Source organism: Rhinolophus ferrumequinum, chromosome 11 (assembly GCF_004115265.2).
Source record: "Rhinolophus ferrumequinum isolate MPI-CBG mRhiFer1 chromosome 11, mRhiFer1_v1.p, whole genome shotgun sequence".
Lineage (NCBI taxonomy): Eukaryota > Metazoa > Chordata > Mammalia > Chiroptera > Rhinolophidae > Rhinolophus > Rhinolophus ferrumequinum.
Window position 1 is genome coordinate 45,256,293 of NC_046294.1, and position 24,985 is coordinate 45,281,277.

Below are 24,985 nucleotides of genomic sequence, written 5' to 3' on the forward strand. Positions count from 1 at the left end.
GCTCTGGACCAGACTGAGTGAAACTGGGGGCGTAGTGTGTCCACAAAGCTGTGTGAGAAACTTACCCACTGAGCCTCACCTTTTCCCAAGGCACCGAGGGAGAGGGTAGTGCTCAGATAGAGACAGAAGCCAGGCTGCACCTGGGGTGGGCTCAGCTCTTCTCGCTGCAGTAACCATTGCAGTTCTTGGCACCCCAGGCCCAGCTCCACATTGGTCAGTAGCATGGGCAGGCCTGTGAGGGGAAGGCAAGGACACCCTACTCCCCATGCCAGCATGTAAGCACCCCACCCCCACCCCGGTGCACAAAATCGGACTCTCATGAGCTCCTCTCTGGTTGATAGCAGGGTTCCCTCAGGGCTCTTCAACAGTTAGTGACTGGGATGGGGGTGGGAGCTGAGGTCAAACTGAGGTGTGAGAGGCTTGTGGGGCCATAGAGTGGGGGGAGAGGAGACGGGGGCATGGTGGGTGGGGACCAGTTCTTACCCCCTGCAGCTGCCTTCAGGAGCTGAGGACCCAGGTCCGGGTCAGCACCTGAAAGTACGCTGAGGTAGGGAAGGGGTGGAGACTGGATCTGAGAGGCGGGGCTTGACTCCTGCCTCCCTGTCTCCTCCTCCTTGTTTTCCTGCCCTTGCTTCTCTTCCTCTGCCTTCTGCTCTTGTGTCTCATCTTTAGCTTTATCACACTCTTCACTGTCATCATCTTCCTCTTCTGTGCCCTCCTCTGTACACTCTTTCTCTTGAGTTCTCCTGGAGTCCTTCCCTATGGCAGAAAGATGCAGAGGAGCTCTGCTCAGAGGTGGAATTAGGCTCCTAGGGAGTACGGTTCACCCAAGGGCTCTATCTCATGAAGGAAGTGAAACGGAGTTGAGATCAGCGAGTCCCTCATAGGGCTACTGTGACAAGGACATGAAATAATACATAGAAAGCACTCAGCTGGCACCTAGTGAGCATTCAATAAGTGTTAGCGGTCATTATTATTACTCTAAAATTCCAGGAAAGGGTTCTAGTCACTGCTGAAAGCCGCTCCATTTATGCCTTTCTGTAGGTTGATGAGTCAGTGCATTTCCCTTTTTGCCTCAGCTAATTCTGTCATTAACAACCAAAAGAGTCATCACTAAGATAGAAATCAGTGCTTGGAAGTAGCAACTTTTAAGTGAAAGGCCATAAACTGTGGAATTAGCCAAGTGGACAGCGCGACGCACACGGATGTTTGGCTAACGACAGCCATCCCCAACCCCTTCTCCTTTGCCTCCTCTACTGCAGGAGCCAGGAAAGATAAATACTTATTACTTTTCAAGTATTAAGAAATTTAAGAATTTTTTAAAGTATTAAATATTTAAGAAGTGGGCAAGTGGAGATACCACGTCCACAGTTTGTTGTAGTTACTTCCTATTGCTTAACAAACACCACAAGCTGGGCAGCTTAAGCACACACTTATTTATTATCTGTGTTCCGTAGGTTAAAAGCCCAGCCCAACATGTCTGGATGCTCTGTTCAGGGTTACACTGGGCTGAAATTAAAGCATCGACGGGGCTGCAGTTCTCATCTGGGACTTGGGGACTCTGCCGGGCTTAAGGTTTCTGACAGAATTCATTTCCTTTTCACGTTTTACCTGTAGCCCACTCCATCTTCAAGCCAACAACAGTTCGTTGAATTCTTCTTGTGTTTCAAATCTTTCTAACTTCCTCTTTCCTCTTTTTTTCTTTGAAGAGCACAGTGATTACATTGGGCCCACCCAGATTATCCAGGATAATATCTCTATCTTAAAGTCAATTGATTAGTAAACTTAATTACACTTAATTACATATGCAAAGTCGCCAGAGGACAAAGGTTATGGAAGCCAAAATTCTGCCTACCACATTTGGTTATTCAGTCCTCTGGAAGATCTTTTATTTTCATGACAAAAGGGACAGAAATGGCTATCAGCAGCTCTGACATGATGTTTGGAGGGATAGTAGCCAATTCGGTAACAAATTACCACAAATATGGTGACTTAAAACAACAGAAGTTTATTCTGTCATAGTTCTGGAGGCCAGAAGTCCAAAATCAAGGTGTCAGCAAGGCTACACTCCCGAAGTCTTTAAGGGAGAATCCTTCCTTGCCTCCTCCAGCTTCTGGTAGTTCCAGGAGTTCTTTGACCTGTGGCTACATAACTCCACTATCTGTCTCCATCTTCACATGTGTGCCCATGCCTTCTTTTCTGTCTTATAAGGACAGGTATCATTACATTTATGGCCAACTCAGATAATCTAGGGTGATCTCATTTCGAGGTCCTTAATTATATCTGCAAAGACTCTTTTTCCAAATGAGGTCACATTCATAGGTTCCAGGGGTTATGATGTGGATATATCTTTTCGGGGGCCACCGTTCAACCCACTACAATGTGATAAGCCAACATGCTAAGGATCTTAGAAAAGAAATATAGAAGAATCTAGGTGTTTGAAGGCCATATAGCTACTTATCTCAGTACTTCTTATAATGTGAGATAAATAAATCCCTATTTGTTTAAGCTATGATAAGTTGTTTTTTTGTTTTGTTTTGTTTTTTTACTAGTAGTGAGAGCACTCCTAAGTGATACAGTGAGTTGGGGTGTGGGGGAAGCAATGAGGATTTTTCTTTTTCTTTTTCTGGGAAGGTGGCTAGACTATGTGACAGGTAAATAAATAAATAAATAAATAGGCTTATCTCATGGGACTTGGACGGTGGATTTCGTATTAGGTTGGTACAAAAGTAATTGCGGTTTAAAAGGTTAAAAATTACAAAAACCACAAATACTTTTGCACCAACCTAACAGAAGATATTGGAGTATGCTGGCTACTTCTCTACTTAAATGAGACAAACAATCTCTAGGAAAAACTTTAAAGGAATTCCTTTCTGTGCATATCAAGCGATTTCAGACTATGATGAGAAGATACTCATGTACCTTGCTGATTTGTAAAACTGATTCTCTACCTCATGTTGCATGGAATAGGGAATTATGGGCTACTGACATTCCATTCCACACACTTCTCTCTATGCATTCCCTGCTTGACAAAGATAATAGCCTCCCTCACCCTCTTGACTTGGATACAGGCCAAAGGAACAGCAGCTACATTCCATGGCTGATCACTACGCAGACTATTTTCTTACTGATAGCTCTGAGGTGAGGGTCAAGGTTTAGATGGATGACAATTACACTAAAACTTAGTGGAATTCATGGAGCCCCAGAACCAATGTTAAGAGATAGAAGCGGGAAGGTATAGTTTGAATTTAAGAATTAGAATGTACCAAGATTCCTGGCATTGGTTAATAGCTAATAGAGTCCTTATAAATGAAATCTGCAGGAAAAAGATGAGATACTTAAGGGGATTAGCCAGAAAATCGCCCATCTGGTAACGGGTGATCTGTGTCTGCTTAATTTTCAGGCAAATCCTAAGCCCGCATACCAATTCCAATTCCAATAGGAAGTGGACATTTAAGGTAGCTACAAACAGGGGACTCTTGCCCAACTTTCCTTTCACAGACAGCCCTGGGAACAGTGGGCAAAACGCATTATACTATTTATCAGAACCCAGGGTGGCTGAACAGGCTGTCTAAGAACTCCTGAGCCAGTGAAATAATGCTAATCATTTGCCTACTATCTCTGTCTGGTATTAGGCAGTCCATGCTAGAGACTAATACACAGTATGTTTGTTTCTTATCCTTTCCCAGTTTCGAAGCGGAAGTGTATTGCAGTTATTTGGATTTGATTTTGCTTCACTTTGCATGGCAGGTATGTTAATGTGGTGTGATGGCATATGAACTGTCATAGGTCACAGAACTATGAAGAGCCACATCCAGATCTGATCAAGAGCAATGAACACCATTCAGAATTTCTGGACCCAGAATCAAATGCAGCAGCTAGATGTGTCTTCAGGGTGTCTCTTATTAGAGAGGGGGTGAATTCATTTATAGTTGTACATGTGATAATTCTATAATGGGCATTTTTGTAATGGTGTGTGGGTGCAATGGAAAGTAGTGCTGGATGGCCAACGGGTGGGTTGTAATAATGGTGACAGTAATATAGTAGTAGTAATAACGATGTTCTCCAAAATGGTTTTTAGAGAACTTATTACATATTAGGTACTGTGTGAACCCATTTTACGTGAATTACCACACTTAATACTCACAATACTTTATGAGGTGGCTATAATTAAGATCCTCATTTTATTGGCAAATAAACTTAGGGTTTAGAGAGAGCAGTTACACTGCCTTAGGTCAATAGCTAGCAAAGGACAGATATTTGACCCAGATAGCCTGATTACAGAGCCTATGTTACAGATCTCTTTATCATACACCTTCCATTGGAGATGTCTGTTATTCTCACCAATGCAACCCCTAACCCCTTCTTATGGGAAATAAACACCCTCGCTTCCTTCTCCTAGAAAATGCTCCTTCCGACATTCCACCCAGATGGGTCCCCGATCCAAGCAGAGCCAACAGAAATATTTCCCTAGAATTCCTGAACATAGGACAAATTCGGTAGTAAAGCTCTGAGTTGTAGGCCAAGTTTCCAGTAGGGCTGACCAGACCAAGGAAGTGGAAGATTATGGACTGGTCAGCCATGTAGATTCAGACTCATTGTAATATGGGCTGCAAAATACAAATGTGACCTAATTTATTAATATCTTGTAGGCTGGTGAAATCTGGGATGCCCTGGCCACAAAAATGTAGTGTCTTCATTATAAAAAGGAAGACCGTATATGGCTAGAGTGGTGAGCACTTCGGACCTGAGAAGCACCGTGATTGTTATCCCTGACTTTACCTCTGTCCGTGGCGGGACCTGGGGCCAAGTATCTAGTCTCTTCCCGAGGCAGTGTGTTCAGCCAGATAAGGGCCTGGTTGCTGGGGTCAAGTAGCAGAGGCCAACGGCAACTGAAGTAGTGGGTGCGACTTCGCAGAAGGAGGCCTGCCAGGCGGGCTGACTTTGCCTGGGGCTTTAGGTCTCGGTCCCACTGGAGCTGTTCGGATTCAGAGCTCAGCAAGGACAGAAGGCTGAAGGGAGAGCGTGTGGAGAGCAGGGGTTTCTCTGGTGGCATGGTGACAGATTTCTGATTCTGCTTCAGTGCCTGTGCCACATCATCTGGGCCCAGGGTCTCCTGAAAGCCCCTACACAGAGCCAGCCACTTGTCCAGTATCTCCTGACGCCGCAGTGGCGGGAAGGGACCCAGGTAGACGATGGCAGCTGAACACAGGAGGGCATCTCCAAACACAGTCATGCAGTGCCCCTTCAACTTCTGGTGTGGAAGGGAAGACCAGAGGGTGTATCGGCCAGTGAGGAGGGTACAGGCAGCGGGTCTGGCAGAGAGGGAGTAAGGCAGGGTATGGAGGAAAGCAAGGCAAGGAGGGCAGAGTTTGGGACAGAGAGAGGCAGTGAGGGCACAGGGAGAAGCAGAGGAGTGTGGGCAGTGGTACAAAAATGAACTTTGGGGGAAATCTGGGAGGGGCTGATTACCTGGAGCTCTGTAGTCCAGAAATGCATGGGCGTGAGCAGCGCAGCTTTTATGGGCCACTTGTGATACTGGCCACACTGAGCCAAACTGAGATTCTCCACCAGATGGTTATGGGAGGCCTGGGCATCTTCCAGCTTCTTGGTCAGGGCCAAAATGTGCTGTAGGATCTCCTGAGCCTGGAACTGGTAGTGGGCCAGGCGGGCCTGCTCCCGAGCCAGTGTCGCCTCTACCTGCTGCAGCAGCAGAGCCGTGGGCAGTCCTCGGTGTTGTGCCAGCCGGTAGTGCAGAACGGCCCACAGCCAGGCTGCCAGGCTTGCTGCAGGTATGCTTACTGCCCGCAAGGCTTCGTCACTCATACCTGGAGCCTTCAGAGCCAGGTTTAACTTTATTACCTCTGAGTCTGTCATCTTCTCCTTGGGGAAGAACACCAGCTCCTGGGAGAGTGTGTGTTACAAGGGGTGAGGGAAGACGCAGGTGTTCGGAACCTTGCCCCAACAGCCTCCTGCTGCCAAGTTGCCCCTTGACGCCTCCGCTCTCCCCAGCCAGTGTGCCCCACATTCCCTACCTGATAAAAGTCCTCAGTGCATAACAGTTGCTTGGCACTGGCCCAGCCTCGTTCACGGTGGAACAGGTCACACAGCGCATCAGTCACCTGGACCACAGGTTCTGGTGGTGCACGGTAGCTCCGAATCTCCTCAAAGTCGGCCACCTGCAGCTGGCTCAGGGGCCCTAGAAAGGCCTTGCCCATCTGGATGAGGAGAGATGAACTCTGGAGGTGAGCTCCTGAAATGTTCTCTTCTTCAAGGTATTGCCAAGAGGGATCGTCTCCTAGGAGTCCCCGTGTAGAGACCATTTCTCAAGCCATCCTAGGAGATGTTTCCTCCCGCAGGAGACTCCATGACAAATCACCCTGTCTCCTCTTCTGGGCATCCTGTGAGGGGCTGTCCCCTCCCTAGAGAGCAGTGCAGGGCAGGTGGCAGGAAGAGCCCACCTGCTCCAGGAAAGCCTCATGCTGGGCCCGCAGGGCATCCGACTGCTTGGTTAGGTTCTCAGCGAGGTTCTCCTGCTGCCGACAGCCTGCCAGCTGCTGCTGGTACAGGAGCTTGCCTTGCTCTAGCTGCTGCTGACATATGTTGAGCTTCTGTGAACAGAGACCCAGGCTGCAGCTCCAGATCCTGGACCAGGTGAGAATGCCCCAGAGGGAGACCCTGTGGGCTTGGGACTCCAGTGTATTCCTCACTTGATAGTTAGGGTGACCAAGTTGAACTCCAAATAGGCCACAGATATAGACTGAGCTCTGGAACTGTCACTTCTTAGCCTGTGAGTTCTACATCTAGTGATGCAGCCCTGAACTGTGGTTGCTTCTCCTGACCTGCCATACAATCTGAATCCCAAGCCCACATGCTTGACCATTAGGCTGTCCTCTCTCTTCCTTGACCCATTGGTGGCATTTGTCACAGAAGACTGTTCCCTTCCTCTCGAAACATTTTCTTCCCTTGACTTTCATGATACTGTGTTCTCCTTTGGCTTTGTCCAACTTCTGTGGCTGCTCTTTCTCAGTCTCTTCCTGTCATCCCGTAAATATTCCTCAGCCACTTTTTTCAGGACCCCCTTCTCTTCTTACCCCACACTTCTATGTGCCTCCCTAATCTCATGGATTTGATTACCACTGTGTTTTAACAATTCCCAAATCTCTATCTCTAGCCCGATTCTTTCCCACATACAGGTAGGTTTGTATCCATCTCTCTTTCGTGTCCCAAGGGCCCCTCAGACTCCACGTCCAAAACTGAATTTATTGGCCATGCCTCCTCACATCTCTTACAGTCTTACTCATCTCTTTGTGTTCTTTTTCTTAGACTTGTGGCAAAATACACCCAAGTTTCCCAAGGAAGAAACCTAATTGTTACCTTTACTCCGTCTCTTCTATTTCTCCCAAACCCAACCCATCTCAAAGGCCTTTCAATTCTACCTCCTAAACATCTCTCACGCCTATTCCTATCCCCAGTACCCATCACTTAGGCTCAGGCTTCCTCACTGCTGACCTTCTACCCTGGCTTCCAACTAGTGTCTCAGCTTCCACTCTTAATCCCCTCCTCTAATCTACTTTCCATGTTGCAGCCTGATTGGTTTTCTAATGACCAAGTATCATCATCATCCTCATCATCATGTCCCTCACCACACTTGCCACTCTTTCATCTTATTTACAATGCCTCCCTGACCAGGAGGCCTCTACTCATCTTTCCAACTTCATCTCTTTTTCCTCTCCAAGTACTCTACTCTCCAGCCATTCCTGACTTCCAGTTCTTCCAATGTGACACACATTCTCTTGCCTCTAGGCCTTTGCATATGCTCTTATATACTGCATATGTGACATTCTTCCTCCCCATCCCCATTTATGCAAAATCTTACCTAACCTTCAGGTGTCAGCTTTGATGTACTTCATTCGTTTACATATTTAAAGAATGTTTTTGAGTGTCTGCCATGCTCTCCATATGGTTCTGTGCTATATACTGTGGCACTGTGCTTTCTCTAGAAAGTCTTTCTTGATAATTCAGAGTACCCCAGACTTTCTCTGTCATAACACACTTTTGTAATTGCCTAGATAAATTTGCATCTTCCAGTAAACTAGGAACAAAAAAGGCAAGGACAGTGCCTTATCTTTCTTATTAGGAGGCTAACTCTAACCTAATATTATAGTAGCTAATATTTATTGAGTTATTATGTGCCGGCGTTTTAAAATGCCTTCGTGTAAGATTTCATTTAATCCTCATCCTAATCTCTCTGGATTTCAGTTTTCTCAGCTGTAAAATGGGAAAAGGGATGGCCACATCAGAAAGCTGTGGCAAGTATTCTATCTCTATCTATCTATCTATCTATCTATCTATCTATCTATCTATCTAGTTGTAAACATAGATGTAGACGTAGACATAAACAAATATTAATTAATGCCTGGACAAAAGAATGTGGAGTTCAATTAATTTTCGTTGAGTACAGTAATGAATAAATGAACAAATTGAATATAAGAGAGAAAAGAGATAGAGGTATCCAAAATGACTTCTGGGATTTTGCTTCAGTGACTAAGTGGATGGTGGTGCCATTTGCTGGGTGGAGGACATTGAAAGAACTACACACAATCATGACTGCTGAGTGAATGACCAAGGAATCTGACACTAAATGCCCCTGAGACTATGAACGTTTCTTATCCATATTTTGGATTTCTTATGTTGTACTCTGATATATAAGAACTGACCTAGGAATCAAAGAATAATATAATAGCACCCCTAAACCAGATCAACAATTCCTGGTATTAATCATCTTGGGAAAAGGTAGGGCCCAAGACAAAAAACTGGAATATGGAAAACATGGGTGAGAGGACTCCTGACCCTCCATGAACTTCTCTCTTTTTTTGCATCTCAACTGAGTCTTGAGGTTTGATCTATGCCAGTGATCCTCGGTGGTGAGTGGTAGGAGGCACCAGCCCCATGAGAACTCCAAGGCTTACCATTTAAATGGAACACAATGAAAACCACATATGTAGATACAATGTAAGCCATGCCCCTCGAGTTGTGCCACACTGGGTGATAGCCCTGAGGGCACCCATCAAAAGAGGCAGGCTAGGCTTTAGGGGCTATACGACCTGAAAGCCCCAGAGAAAGTAAGTCAGATTATCTGCCTGTGAGTTGATCACTACTTCACTTCTTTGTAGTTACCCCCGAACCTGCATCAAAGTCTTGTACAGCAGGAAATTTAAAAAATGCTATTTCAGACTTCCTCTTATTAAAAACAAAACAAAACAAAAAACACCTCTCTTTATTTTGGGAAAACATTTTTAACTGAGAGTATTTGGCTATAGAAGGTGTGATAACCCCACTCGCACCAGTGTTAGCTAGATATGAGAGGTTTATTCAAAAAGAAAATTGCTCTGTGTAAGAAAGCAATAGGATTTAGGATTTCGACTGGGGAAAAAAATATCTTATTATATGAGAGTTATATTTGGGGAGCTCTAAAAGAAAAGTGGGGTGGCTGAATAACATTGTGAGGCAGGTATTGGGGTGATGGAAGAAAAGTTGGTCACGGGGAAATGCCCTGTAGAGGACGGTGACTGAGGAAATTCAGGACATTGAGGTCTAATATATCATTTAAATCTATTTCTGGTTCTGTTCTAGAATGTAAATTGCCCCTACTGCCATCACCCATCCACATTCCCCAACTCTAAACAACAGCCTTGTATATTTTGTACTTAGAGGTATGCCAGCTCTCAGCAGTGACAGAGAATTCAGGAGAAAAGAGGTTAAGAGAGAGAGGTGACCATGAGAATGTAATCCCTGCCCTATCCCCAGTGGGAGTCTACAGAGATCTTGGGGAGCATACTGAACTTCACACAGTCAAGGTAGTAGGGGCAACCAGAAGCAGACACTTGGGTTTCCTGTGTTTAGAAGAATCAGCCAGGTCTCAGCTGTGATGGGCGGACTCTCAGCCTAAGCTCTAAAGAAGGAGGCAGCAGGGCTTAGAAAGGTCCCATGGGGAAAAGGGGAGTCTTTGGAGACAAGAACTAAGGTTTAGCCTGGTTGGTTCCTGCCAAGTCCCCTTTTGGGCTCCTGCTGTGACCCTACCTGTGCCTCATACTCTTCTCCCCCTTACCCTATGGGAGTGTTTGAGCTGCTGTTCCAAGTTGAAGACCAGGTCGGTGTGGGCACCGTGCTGCTCAATCAGCATTGTCAGATTCCCCAGGGCATTGTGGACCCTGGAGATACAATATGCCAGTGAGTGGACCCGAGGGAGCTGGAGGAGGCACAGTGCAGGGAATGGGACCACTCACCGCTGGGCCTTGTGCTCCATCTGCAGGATCATCTGTTGCTGCAGCAGCATGAAGGTGTCCAGGAAGTCTAGGAAGGTCTTGGGTGTGACGAGTGGCAATTCAGGGCACAGGTGTCCATGGTAGCTGGCAGCCGAAAGGTGGATGAGAGCCATGGCTTTGGCCACACTGGGAATTGAGGCCTGGAGGTCTGGGCACTTCAAGGAGTCTGCAACAGGCATGGCTTTAGCCTGGACTTGTGAGCTTGTAGGGCAATGGGAAAGGAAAGGGACGCTTTCCTGGCTCAAGAAGGAGGGCAGAAGAGGTGAAGGGGGACGGGGGGGGGGGGAGAGAGAGAGAGAGGGAGAGAGAAAGAGAGAGAGAGAGAGAGAGAGAGAGAGAGAGAGAGAGACTGACACTGACCTAAGGAATAATCCTCACTAGAACCTGGTTGAGTGGAGAGGACAGGTAAAAAATGCTCACCGTCACCAAGGGCTAGACTCTGAGCACCCTGCAGGTGGTGCTGGACCACACTGACCAGGGAATCTTGGTCCCAGGGTTCATAGCGATCAATGCTGGCGATGGCCAGTTGAAGGAGCCTCAGGAAAAGGAGGGAGGGCAGCTGTTTGCGGACCTGGTCATCTCCAATCAGGATGAACATGTGTAAGTGGCTGCACACTTGCTGGTAGAACCTGTGGGCCAGGAGCTCAGATACGGTCCTCCCCTTTCTCCCCGTTTGCCCATCCAGGCCCCAGTCTCAACCTTGACCCCTTAGCCCTGATCTTCTGAGCCCTCACAGCAGCCCCTAGTTTTCTTTTTAGCTGTTTGGCCAGAATGGAGTAAGAGCAGAACAGCCCCTCGAGTGAGGTTCTTGGCCTTACCTCTGTAACAGCATTTCCTTCCTGATGGTCTGCTTGACACTAAGGGTCTCCCTGGGGAAATGTTCTTCAATGTTGTCCAGATCTGCCTCTGTGTACTGGTCAGGGAAACTGCCTGAGGATGCCAGGGCCAGCAGACGGTGAAGGGTAGTAAGATCTATACCCTTGGGCACCAGCAGGGCCACTGGCTGTCCTAACATGCCAGCATGCCAGCTGGCATCCCGTAGACACTGGAGAATGGCGTCCTCTGGTTCACAGGGTAGATGGAAGAGGCGGGCCTGACAAATGTTAGCTGCCAGCGTGATGGCAGTACAGCGCCCAGTGCTCAGAGCCCCCGACAGCAGTAGGCCATGCTGCCGGGGCCTGGCCAGCACCCGGACCAGGCGGGCCACGTGCTGGGCCATTGAGCGGCACTGGGCAAGGTGGGGGCTCAGCTTTAGCTGAGCGGCTGAGGTGGCCAGCTGCTCCCCCAGGCTCTCCCACTGCCGTTCCAGGTACAAGTTGGGGCCCTCAGAGTTGGAACCTAGTATCAGCTCTTGACTGAAGACCAGGTCTGAGGGCTTTTCCTGCGGACGAAGTAGCAGCACTGGTAGCAACAGGGGTGAGACCAGATCCACCTGGGATGCCTTCTGCCACCGATTCTTAGCTCCCTTTAGGTGGAGTTTGTAGCTGGAGGTCACTGTGCCTTCCTCCTGGTTTATCTTTTGACTTACGCTCTCTATGGTCTTATTCTTTACTGGTACAAGATCTAAATATTTGGAGGGTGGGTCTGTGGTGACCTGAAGGCCATAAGCATTCTCCTCCTCTGTTTCACTGCCGCTGTTGCTGAAGTCCTCCCACTGGGTCAGCTCCCCCTCTGACTCCACTTCAGGCACTCTCTCATCCTCCTCCTCTTCTCCCCACTCTTCCCCCTCCTCATGGCCCTTGCCCAGGCTCTGGGGCACCTGCCCACAGCAGAAGACACTATGAGCTACTTCTAGAAGCAGCTTGGCACAGTGAGAGCGTTCCCTAGGGCTGTCTAGCCGGTCACAAAAGGTTCTCTGTGCCTCATGCAGCCAAAGACGTACCATGTTGCGCATGGCCATCATAATTGTCAGGCGTGTGCCACGCAAGCCTGACACCCGGCGCAAGTGCTCCTGGTCATTAGGGTAGTCCAGAAAACCTCGAGAGCCTGTTCTGGTCGGCAGCAGCTGCAGGCTGCCCAGTAGTTGGCTCACAGAGTGCAGGGAGAAGTGGTAGTGTGGGTGGAGGGGTGAAGGCTTAAAGCAGTTGCCCACAGCCTCCCAGGCTTCCACCGAGGCCCGGACCAGGGCTCTTGCTAGAGCACCCTCCCGCTCCACAGAGGGGAAATGCTCAAGCCAGACCTGGACAATAGGTGTGTGCCTGCTCAGCAGCATGGCCTGGGTCATACTGCTCAAGGCCAGCACTGTGAAGAGCCGAAAAAGGCGTGGGCTCAGGGGGCGCTCACAGAAGCCCGGCACTGTGGCTGTGGCGAAGAAGTTGACCACAGGCTGCAGCATCTGCAGTTCCAAGGTGCTGTGGGCACACAGAGAGCCATCTATGGCCTGGCGCAGAGTCTCCAACACTGGCTGACAGCTCTTCTCTGGGTCTGTGGGACATTAAGAATAACAATGAGGACATGAGTTCACGGGACAGTGTCACCCTGTTCCTCCTATTTCTGCCTCACTGGGTTTACTTCCAGCACACACATTCCAGGGTTCTAAAGGAATTCTGTGCATCTGATGTATTGGGACTTGGTCGTGTCCAGGTGTTTTCTCTCTCCCCTACACACTCCCTAAAAATGAGAAATTTCTTCTCTCTTTTCCCCCAAATCCTACCACTATGACCAATTATTCATTAACTGAAGGTTAATGGATAGGAAAGTTGGGAAGCTGAGATGAATGCTTCCCACAATGATCTGCCCACAATAGGAGGAAAAGTGCAATCATCGCAGTCAGAGTGTGGAGTTATATCACATGCACAATTTCATCAAGTTAATGTTATTAAGATATGACATATAAAATGTACACATTTTAAATGTATAGTTCAGTGAGCTTTGACAAATGTCTACACCTGTGTAACCACCACCCCAACGATGTTTAGAACACTTTCAATCACCCCAGAAATGTCCCTCATACACCTTTGTAGTCAATTCCCCTACCACACTGGCCCAGGAATTTCTGTCTGATCTAATTTCTATCACTATAGATTAGCTTTGCCTGTTCTAGAACTTCATATAAGGGGAATCGTACGGTATGCAGTTTGCCATGTCTGGCTTCCTTCTCTCAGCATCATTTTGAGATTCATCCGTGTTTTGTGTGTATCAGTAGTGTGTTCCATTTTATTGCTGAGGAGTATTCTAGTATGAAAATACTACAGTTTGTAGATCCATCGACACATGATGGGCATTTAGGTTGTTTCCAGGTTTTGACTATTCAGGATAATGCTGCTACAAACATTCAAATATAAGTTTGAGAACACACATACGCTTTCATTCCACTTAGGTAACTACAAGAAGAATTGCTGGATCTTATAGTAAGTATATATGTAATTTGATAAAAAACTGCCACACTCTTTTTTTATAGTGTGTGTATCATTTTACAATCCCACCAGTAAAATGTGAGAGTTTCAATAGCTCTACATTTCACAACATTTGTTATTCTTGGTCTTTCTAATTATAATCTTTCTAGTATGTGTAAACTGCTATCTCATGGTGGTTTTAATTTGCAGTTCATTGATGCCTAATAGCATCAAGAATCTTTTCATATGCGATTGGCCACACATGTAGCTTTCTTTTGTGAAGTGTCTGTTCCTTTGTCTATTTTTCAAAAATGGAGTTTGTTTTCTTATTGAATTGTAAGAGCTTTTTATCTATCCTGGGTATAAATCCTTTGTCAGATATATGTGTCATGAATATTTTCTATGGCATATTTTACAATTTTCTTAACAGTGTCTTGAAGGGCATAGGGTTTCATTTTGGTAAAATCTAATTTTTGTGTCTTGTCTAAGAAATCATTGCTTCTAACCAAGGTCACACAAATTTTTCTCCAACATTTAAAAAAAATTATAGTTTTACTGTTTAGATTTAGGTCTGTAATCCATTTATAATTGATTTTTGTATATATCATGAGTTAGGATTCAAGGTTCATTTCTTCCCCCCACACAGATATGCAGTTGTTCCAGCCCATTTGTTGAAAAGACTATCCTTTCTCCCGTTGAATTATCTTGGCACATTATCTGAAAACAAATTGACCCTATATCAGATTCTCTGTTCTGTTCCATTAGTCTGTTTCTGTGTCCTTATACCAATACCACACCTTCTTGCTTACTGTAGCTGTATAGTAAGTCTTGAAATCACTAGTTTAGACCTCCAAAGTTTGGCTCTTCTAGGTCTTTTGCAAGTCTTAGAATGAGCCTGTCAATTTCTAAAAAAAAAAGAAAGTCCTGCTCAGATTTAGATTGGCATTACATCGAGTCTATAGATCAGTTTGAGGAGAATGAGTGCCTTAACAGTACTGACTCCTGACTCTTCTGATTCATGAATGTGATATACGAAGTCTGACAATTAAGTTCGCGAACTCATCCTAGAAAAAGTGCTACATACCTCATTGCTGAATATCACTATGGTCACCTTCGAAGTGCTCCCCTTGGGAAGCTATGCACCAATGCCAGTGCCTAGTCCGTCCTTCAAAGCAATTTTGGAACTCTTTTTCTGAAATGGCCATCAGAGCTGTCGTCGTGTTACCCTTGATGGCCTGAATGTCATCAAAATGTCTTCCTTTGAATATTTCCTTTATCTCGGGGTCCAGGTCATCGGGGGCCACATCAGGTGAGTGGGGGGAGGGGGGTATTCCAATGCAGTTATTTATTTATTGGCTAAAAACTCCCTCACAGACAGTGCCATGTGAGCTGGTGCATTGTCGTGATGCAAGAGCCATGAATTGTTGGCAAAAAGTTCAGTTCGTCTAACTTTTTCATACAGCCTTTTCAGCACTTCCAAATAGTAAACTTTGTTAATCGTTTGTCCATTTGGTACAAATTCATAATGAATAATCCCTGTGATATCAAAAAAGGTTAACAATATTGTTGCCACAAGTTCACGAACTGAATTGTCTCAGCAATATTTAATAATTATCAGTGTATATCTTAAATTAACTTTTTTCCTAAATATTTTAAGCTTTTAGATGATATTTTAAACAGTATTTAAAATTTCCAATTGTTTGTTACTAAGATATAGAAATACTAATGATTTCAATAGATTGACTTTGTATCTGGTGACCCTGCTAAATTCACTTATTTATTCCAGTAGTTTTGGAGGTTTTGATGGGTTTTTTTTTTGTAGATTCCACAGGATTCTCTGTGTACAAAATCATGTCATATACTGGTAGAGACAGTGTTATTTTGTCTTCTCTAGTTTTAAAGGCTTTCTTTTTTTTTCTTCTCTTACTGCACTGATGTGGGTCTTTGGTGCAATGTTGAATAGAAGCAGTGGATATTCTTGCCTTGTGACTGATCTTAGGGAGAAAGTGTAAGGACATTTTAACAATATTAATCCTTCCAATCCATGAGCAAGGTATATCCTTCCATTTATCTGTATCTTGTTCAATTTCTTTCTTCAATGTCTTATAGTTTGCAGAGTACAGGTTTTTCATACTTTTGGTTAAATTTATTCCTAGGTATATTTGATGCAGTTGTAAATGGGATTGTTTTCTTAATTCTTCTTCTGACCATTCATTATTGGTGTATAGAAATGCAACATATTTCTCTATATTGATTCAGAATTGTGCAACTTTACTGAAGTCATTTATTAGTTCTAATAGTTTTTTTGGTGGTCTTTAGGGATTTCTATATATAGTTTCATGCCATCTACAGATAGAGTTTTACTTCTTTTTCAATTTGGATGCATTTTATATCTCTGTCTTGTCTGATTGCTGTAGCAAGGACTTCCAATATTATGTTGAATAGAAGTGGTGATAGTGGGTATCCTTCTCTTATTCCTGATCTTAGAGGAAAGACTTTCAGCTTTTCACCATTGAGTATGATATTAGCAGAGGGTTTGTCATATATGGCCTTTATTATGTAGAGATATATTCCTTCTGTAGCCACTTTGTTGAGTTTTTATCATAAATGGATGTTGAATTTTGTCAAATGCTTTTTCTGCATCTGTGGAGATAATCATATGGTTTTGTGAATGTATCACATTAATTGATTTATGTATGTTGAACCATCCTTTAATCCCTAGACTGACTTCCACTTGGTCATGGTGTATAATCCTTTTAATGGATTGTTGAATCCGCTTTGCTAATATTTTGTTGAGAATTTTTACTTCTATGTTCATCAAGGATATTGGCCCACAGTTTTCTTTTTTGTAATGTCTTTATCTGCCTTTGGTATCAAGGTGCTAACTTCCTAAAAATGAGTTTGGAAGCATTCTTTCCTCTTCGATTTTTTTGAATTAGTTTAAAAAGGATAGGTATTTTTCTTTGAATGTTTGGTAGAATTCACCTGTGAAACCTGGACTTTTATTTGTTGGAAGTCTTTTGATTACTGCTTCACTTTCATTGCTAGTAATTGGTCTGTTTAGATTTTATATTTCTTCCTGGTTCAGTCTTAGAAGTTTATATACTTCTAGAAATTTATCCATTTCTTTTAGATTGTCCGATTTGTTGGCATATAATTGTTCATAGTATTCTTTAATAATTATTTACATTTCTGTGGTGTTAATTTAACTTCTCTTTCATTTATGATATTACTTATCTGGCTCTCTCTCTTTTTTCCTTGATGAGTTGGGCTAAAGGTTTGTCTCTTTTATTTATCTTTTCAAAGAACCAGATCTTAGTTTTATTGATCTTTTCTGTTGCTTAATTTCTATTTTGTTTGGTTCTGCTCTGATCTTAACTATTTCCTTCCTTTTGTTTACTTTGGGTTTTGTTCTTCTTTTTCTACTTCTTTTAGGTGTACTTAGATTGCTTATTTGGGATTTCCTTTTTTTCTTGAGGTATAGCTAGGAACTGCCCTCTTAGAACTGCTTTTGCTGTATCCCATAAATTTTGAAAAGTTGTGTTTCCAATTTCATTTGTTTCAAGATAGTTTTTAATTTCTTGTTTGATCTCCTTTTTGATCCATTGGTAATGTTTAGTAGCATGTTGTTTAGTCTCCACATATATTTGTGGTTTTTCCAGTTGTCTTTCTGTAGTTGATTTCCAGTTTCATGCCACTGTGGTTGGAAAAGATGCTTGATATGATTTCAGTCTTCTTGAATTCACTAAGGTTTGTTTTGTGGCCTCTTATGTGATCTATCCTGGAGAATGTTCCATGTGCTCTTGAAAAAATGTGTATTCTGCAGTTTTTGGATGATATGTTCTATAAATGTCTATTCAGTTGATCTCATCTAATGTGATATTTAAGTTCATTATTTCCTTATTAATTTTCTGATTGGGTGATCTATCCTTTGATGTTGGTATTAAAATACCCTACACTATTATTGTGTTACTGTGGATTTCTCCTTTTATGTCCATTACCACGTTTCCCTGAAAATAGGACTGGGTCTTATATTAATTTTTGCTCCAAAAGATGCATTAGGGCTTATTTTCAGGGAATGTCTTGTACAACAATCTACATTTATTCAAATACAGTCATATCATCTTCTTCTGGAACATTGTCATAATGTACTAAATGTGTCCATCTGGCTGACTGTCTTAACTGGGGCTTATTTTTGGGGTAGGTCTTATTTTCAGTAATATTTGCTTTACATACTTAGGTGCTCCTATGTTGGGTGCATAGATATTTACGATAGTTATAGCCTCTTATTGGACTGACCCATTTATAATTACGTAGTGTCCTTCTTTGTCTTTTTTTTTTTTTTTTTTACATTTTTTGTTTTAACGTCTGTTTTGTCTGATATAAGAATTGTTATTCTGGCTTTCTTTTAGTTTCTGCTTTCATGGAATATCTTTTTTCATCCCTTCACTTTCAGTCTGTGTGTTTTTCGGTTTGCAGTGAGTCTCTTCAAGCAGCATACAGATGGGTCATTTTTTTAAAGCAGCATATCAATTGGTCATGTTTTTTAAATCCATTCACCCACCCTATGCCTTTTTATTGGAACATTTAACCCATTTCCATTTAATATAATTATTGATAATATGGACTTATTGCCATTTTGTTAATATTTTTATAGTTGTCCTTTGTTCCTTTCTTCTTCTTTAGATTTCTTAACTTGTGGTTCGCTATTTTTCGTTGGTGTTCTGTTCAGGTTCATTTCTCTTTGTTCTTTGTATATCTTTTGTAGATTTTTGGTTTGTGGTTACCATGAGGTTTATGTATATCATTCTTTATCTGTAACAGTCTTACTTTAAGCTGATAGGTGTTTAAGTTCAAATATATTCTACATTTTTATTTCCCTTTCCATCCATGCTTTATGTTACTGATATCATATTTTAGATCTTTCTATGTTGTGTATCTTCAAACTACTTATTGTTTGAGTTGATTTGATACTTTTTGAGTTTGAGTTGATTTGATACTTTTTTTAATCTTCATAGTAGCTTTTTAAATGTCTGATTTGTGGTATTTATTGAATATTTGTCTTTACCTGTGAAGTTTCCCCCTTTCTCATATTTTCTTATTGCTGGTTATGGCCTTTTCTACTTAAAGAAGACCTTTTAGGGGTGGCTAGTTAGCTCAGTTCGTTAAAGCATGGTGCAAATAATACCAAGGTTGCTGGTTCTATCCCCGTGTGGACCACTGTGAGCTGTGCCCCACTTAAAAAAAAACCAAAAAACCTTTAACATTTCTTATAAAGCTGGTTTAATGGTGATAAAGTACTTTATAGTTTGCTTGTTCTGGCAACTCTTTATCTCTCCTTCAATTCTGAATGATAACCTTGCTGGGTAAATTATTCTAGGTTGTAGGTTCCTTTCTTTCGTACTTGAAAGATGTCTTGCCACTCCCTTCTGGCATATAAAGTTGCTGATGAGAAATCAACTGATAGTCTTATAGGGTTTCCTTTGTATGTAACTCATTTTTCTCTTGCTTTCTTCAAGATTATCTCTTTAACTTTTGCCATTTCAGCTACAATAAGTCTTGGTGTGGGTCTCTTTGGGGTCATCTTGTTTGGAATTCTTTGTGCTTCTTGGACCTGGATGTTTGTTTCCTTTCCCACAGAAATGTTTTCAGCCATTATTTCTTTAAAGTTTCGGTTCCTTTCTTTCTTCTTCTGGGATCCCTATAATGTGAATGTTTGAGCACTTGATGTTATCCCAGAGGACCCTTAAATTATCATTTTTTAAAATTCTTTTTTCTTCGGTTTTAATTGGTTGATTTTCACTATTCTGTTTTTCAGGTCACGGATCTGTTCTTTTATGTTAGCTAATTTGTTTTGATTCCTTCTGATGTGTTTTTCATTTCAGTTATTGTATTCTTGAGGTCCACTTGGTTCTTTCTTATACTTTCTAACTTTTTGTTGAAGTTCTCCCTAAGTTCCTCTCTTTCTCGCTCAAGTTTTGGAGCATCCTTATGACTGTTTCTTTAAATTCTTTATCAGACAAATTACTTATTTGTGTTTCCCTAGGGTTTTTTTCTGGGGATTTTTCTTGTTCCTTCATTTGAGAGATATCATTCTCTCTTTTCATTATGTTTAACTTTTTATGTTTGTTTATATAAGTTAGACAAAATAGCTGTCTCTTCTAGTCTTGGAAAAGTGGCCTTACATAGAAGCAGGCTGTGTAGACTATGTGTGTCAGGTGGTTTTGGCAGGGTGGTAGAAGCCGAGTGGGTGCTTAGGGTGTTCAGGGCACTGACCTACCGAGCTGGAGCAGCTCCAAGTAGGGAGTATTAATGCCTGTTGATTCTGCTTGCACCCTTTGTTTGGGCCAAAATGGGGCAATGTGTCTGGGAACACACTGCAGTGAACTTACAGGCAGGCCAGACACCTCGATAGAGCCTCCGCCCACTCTATGGAAGTGGGAGGGGACATAAACAGTGGCACTCACCAGCCCCTCCAACCCCAGAGAATTCCTGCAGTCCCCAGAGAGCTCCTGCAGCTCTCCAGTCTTCACACAGGTCTCTCTCTTGTTTATTGTACCCAAAGCGGTCCCATGTAGAAGAGACCTCTGTGTAGGCTTTATGTGCCAGGTAATTTTGTGAAGCCCCTTGAAGCTGAGCAGGGCTATACCACATAGGACACTTGCCTGTAGACCAGGAGCAGCTCTCAGAAGGGAGGACAGATAGCGGTGGTGATGCCTTATGGTTCCTGCTTGATCCCTTTGTTGAGATGAAAAAGGCTCCAGGCAATGTAGCTGAGAACACACTGGGGAGATTTTGCAGGTAGGCCAAAACAAGGGACTAGAGCTCCTGCCTGCCCTATCAAAGTGTGTGTGGGGGGGGGGGGGTGGGGGGCGCGGTGTTCAACATAAACAATGGCACTCACAGGCTCCTCCCACCATGGAGAGTTCCCGCAGATCCAGGAGGGCTCCCTTGGCTTCCCAGCCTTTTCTATTTGGTCTCTTTCTTTTTTATTAGAACTATTCATTCAATGCTCTGTTGTCTCACAGGAATAACTGTATATTTGCTTTTGCTCATGAGAGGGGATGAATTAAGTGTGCTCCTATGATGCCACCATCTTGGACCTCCTCCGTCCATTTACATTTAGTGTTATTATGGATATGGTTGGTTTAAGGTCCATCATATTATTTGTCTCTTCTATGTTTTAGTTTCTGTTGCTCATTTCCTGTTTCCTTTTACATACTTGAAAGTTTTTAGTATCCCACTGTATTTCATTTATTGGCTCTATTTTTAAGGAGGGCGCAGCTCACAGTGGCCCATGCGGGGATCAAACCGGCAACCTTGGTGCTACCAGCACCATGCTCTAATCAACTGAGCTAACCAGCCACCCTTATTTATTGGCTTTTTAGCTATGCTCTTTATTATGATTTAGTGATTTTTCTAGGGCTAACAATATGCCTCTTTATCAATACTCAGAAGTAATAGTTTACCACTTCACACTTCATACCTTGACCTTTCCTACGTCCTATTTCACCTTCCTATTTCACATTTCACAAATGTAAGAGCCTTACAATAGTCAATTTTACTCACTGCTCCCTACCCTGTCCTCTTACTATTGTTCCAATTTCTTTTTTACTTCTACTTACATTACCAACTCCATCTAACAATGTTATTATTTTTGTTTTAAACTATCGACTATCTCTTAAGGAAATTAAGAGATGGAAAAGATAGTTATTTATATGTACCTACCTACATATTTACCATTTTTGATGCTCTTTGTTCTTTTCTGTAGATCTGAGTTTCCATATATTATTTCCCTTCTGCCTAAAGAACATCTTTTAGCATTTCTTATAGTGCAGTTCTAGCAGCTGAGAATTTTCTCAGCTTTCATGTATCTGAAATAACTTTATTTCATCCTCATTTATGAAGGGTGTCTTTATTGGATAGAGAATTCTGTGATGACAGGTTGTTTCCTTTTAGTACTTTAAAGATGTGGTGCCAGCATCCTCTGGACTGTTATTTCTGATTAAAAATTAACCACTATTCTTAATGTTGTTCATCTGTACATAATGTGTCTTGTCTTGTCTCTGACCACTTTCAAAATTTTTCTTTCTTGGATTTTTCAGCAGTTTGACTAATGTGCCTAAGTGTGGTTTTCTTTTATTTTACTTGGGGATAACTGAGCTTCCTATAGCTGAAAGTCAATATTTTCTAAGAAATTTGGGGAAATTTTGGTCATTATTTCCTCAAAGAGTTTTTTCTGCCCTATTCTTATTATCCTTTCTTTCTGCAACTCCAATTATATATGTGTTAGACTGAAGCTCTATTCATATTTAATATGTTTCTGTTCTTCAGGGTGCATTAACTCTTTCTTTTGCCATCTCCAATCTATTAAGCCATCCAGTGAATTTTTCATTTTAATTATTGTGTTTTCCAGTTATAAAATTTCCATTTAGTGGTTTCCATTTCTTTGCTGAGATTACCTGTAAGTTCACTCATTAAGAACATAGTTTCCTTTAAGTGCTTGACAACTTTTATAATAGCTTCTATAAAGTGTTTGTCTGCTAAATTCAACTTCTAGACCATGTCAGGGTCAGTTTTTATTGACTGTTTTCTCCTGTTTTTGTTTTATTGTATGTCTATTAATTTTTTATTTTATACTGGATGTTTCGGTGGCTGTCACCCAATTTACACTGCCAACTATAATAAACATCGCTCTACAGTGTTTTCAACCTTCTTCATGAAATCTCTTCTCAGCTATCATTCACTGGCCTAAATTTACCCTTTCTATTATCCACTGACAACCTGATTGTTTGTGCAAATTCATTGAGAAGGCCAAATAATATAGTTGGAGAAAATTACAAGTTTTGGTGCTAAACAGACTTGAATCTTACTCTTGGTTCTGACACGTACTGCCTAGAGTATCTTGGGGAAGTTATAAAATCTCTGTTTATCTTTAAAGTAATCATAACAAATATCCATCTCAGTGGGCTTTTATGAACACTAACAATGACAGAGATAAAGTATGTAGCACATAGCACACATGTGGGGCAGAGCCCCAAAAAGCAGTTTCCAGGCTCTCGGCCTCACATAGAAAGGTGCTGGCTCAGGTAGTAAATGGCCATCGACTGTGATCAAATGGCCAGCAGCTGTGGCTAGTTGGCCGTCAGCTGTAACCAGTGAGCCATTAGCCATGAATATAACTGCCGTGGCTAGGCTAGCAAAAAAAGGGGGAGCTAGCAAGAAGATGGTGGCTGAGTCTGCAAGCGGCACAGTGAGGGTTGAGAATTGTGTTGCTCCTGGTTCCTGTGTCTCCAACCCAGCCGCCAGCGAGAGTATAGTGGTATGACTCCCCTACCTATGGCTCCGTGGGTGTTCCTTTTTGGCCTCACCATGTCTTGCGTTCTTATGTGGGGAGTGGGAGCTAAGACCCTGCAGGCCGCACCGCACGACACTTGGCGTAGTCGGCCCGATCCCCTGCACTACACATGGCGCAGCGAGCAGGGTACTGTGTCGGCCAAAGCTCTCCGAAGGACGGTGGAGCAATTTGTGCCTATGAACACTCAGTTGCAGGAAGACTAGGAGGAGCAGCTGCCTGAGAGCTGGACCACGTGGAGGGGTGGGAAGACATGGACCGTTCCCCAACCAGCAAAGGCGGAGAAAGCGAAGGCAGTTTCGGCCCTGTGAGCTGGGAAGTGCTTGCTGAGGCAGCCCGGATGCAGGACTTGTATGTAGTCCCAGGAGGAAACACTTGCCGAGTCTTCCATGGGAGATGAGGGTGAGGTCAAGGTCATCCCTCACCCCCAGGACAGCCCTGGCGAATGACTATGGACTATGGGGAATTGGCATCCATCCCTAATTTAATTGACCACTTGACTGTTTGGGAACATACCACCATGTAGTGGAACTGGCGGATATTTGCTTTTGTGTCTTGACCGGCCGCCATCGAGAATATGTAAGCACCTTGACTGTGAGCCGCTGTTGTTCCAGCACGGTACCCTGAGAGGCCCAGAGAGAGTGGCAGTGCCCTGAGAGCCTTGGCTGTGTCCAGGAAGTCTGGCTGTGTCCAGAGAGAGTGGCAGTGCCCTGAGAGCCCTGGCTGTGTCCAGGAAGTCTGGCTGTGTCCAGAGAGAGTGGCAGTGCCCTGAGAGCCCTGGCTGTGTCCAGGAAGTCTGGCTGTGTCCAGAGAGAGTGGCAGTGCCCTGAGAAGCCCTGGCTGAGTCCAGGAAGTCTGGCTGTGCCCAGAGAGAGAGTGTGGCAGTGCCCTGAGAGGCCCTCGCTGTGTCCGGGGAGACTAGTGGTACCCTAAGAAGTCCAGGAAGTCTGGCTGTGCCCAGAAGTACTGGTGGTGCCCTGAGAAACCCTGGCTGTGCCCGGGGAGACTGGTGGTACCCTAAGAAGTCCAGGAAGTCTGGCTGTGCCCAGAAGTACTGGTGGTGCCCTGAGAAACCCTGGCTGTGACCAGAGAGCTTGGCTGTGTCCAGGAAATAGCATTCACCTCCAGGCTCCTCGCACAGGGCCCCTCGCGGAAGACGCTTGTCGCGTAGATTGTGAGGCGAGAGCCTGTAGGGGTGGAGTGTGGGGACAGAACCCCAAAAAGCAGTTTCCAGGCTCTTGGCCTCACATAGAAAGGTGCTGGCTCAGGTAGTAAATGGCCATCGACTGTGATCAAATGGCCAGCAGCTGTGACTAGTTGGCCGTCAGCTGTAACCAGTGAGCCATTAGCCATGAATATAACTGCCGTGGCTAGGCTAGCAAAAAAAGGGGGAGCTAGCAAGAAGATGGTGGCTGAGTCTGCAAGCGGCACAGTGAGGGTTGAGAATTGTGTTGCTCCTGGTTCCTGTGTCTCCAACCCAGTTGCCAGTGAGAGTATAGTGGTGTGACTCCCCTACCTATGGCTCCGTGGGTGTTCCTGTTTGGCCTCACCATGTCCTGCGTTCTTATGTGGGGAGTGGGACCAAAGACCCCGCTGGACGCCCCGCACGACAACACACTAAAAAGTACCTACTATTATCAAGTACTTATACCACCTGGTTCAAATTTTCTACATTCCATGAGGGACTTCGGTGTCTAACTGGACAATCCATCTAACACTTTAGCCCATTTACTTCCTTGACTCCACCATTCTGTGCCTATTCTTCATTTCTGCCCATTCCCATGGCCATATTCTGAGACTGTCACAATTTAGAAACACACCACATTAGAAATTTTAAATTTTAAACTTCCCAATATCCCAAACTTTCATCACAATTTCTCCCCTCTCCCTTCTTATCTTTTCTTCTACAAACTCTTACTGAGCACTTACTTCCTGTTGGGTCTATCAAAATTAATGAGACACATCTC

General features: G+C 43.7%; 1 protein-coding gene across 1 annotated transcript in view; it reads right to left on the bottom strand.

The window, feature by feature from the left end:
- DNHD1 (dynein heavy chain domain 1) overlaps positions 1 to 24,985 on the bottom strand; it is a 69,438-nt gene that overhangs the window by 5,131 nt on the left and 39,322 nt on the right. Inside the window, 10 exon segments of the mRNA XM_033118899.1 lie at positions 80 to 232; positions 484 to 759; positions 4,783 to 5,254; positions 5,473 to 5,904; positions 6,036 to 6,218; positions 6,462 to 6,611; positions 10,112 to 10,214; positions 10,290 to 10,494; positions 10,749 to 10,957; positions 11,147 to 12,752. Coding sequence (XP_032974790.1) covers positions 80 to 232; positions 484 to 759; positions 4,783 to 5,254; positions 5,473 to 5,904; positions 6,036 to 6,218; positions 6,462 to 6,611; positions 10,112 to 10,214; positions 10,290 to 10,494; positions 10,749 to 10,957; positions 11,147 to 12,752 — 3,789 coding nt within the window.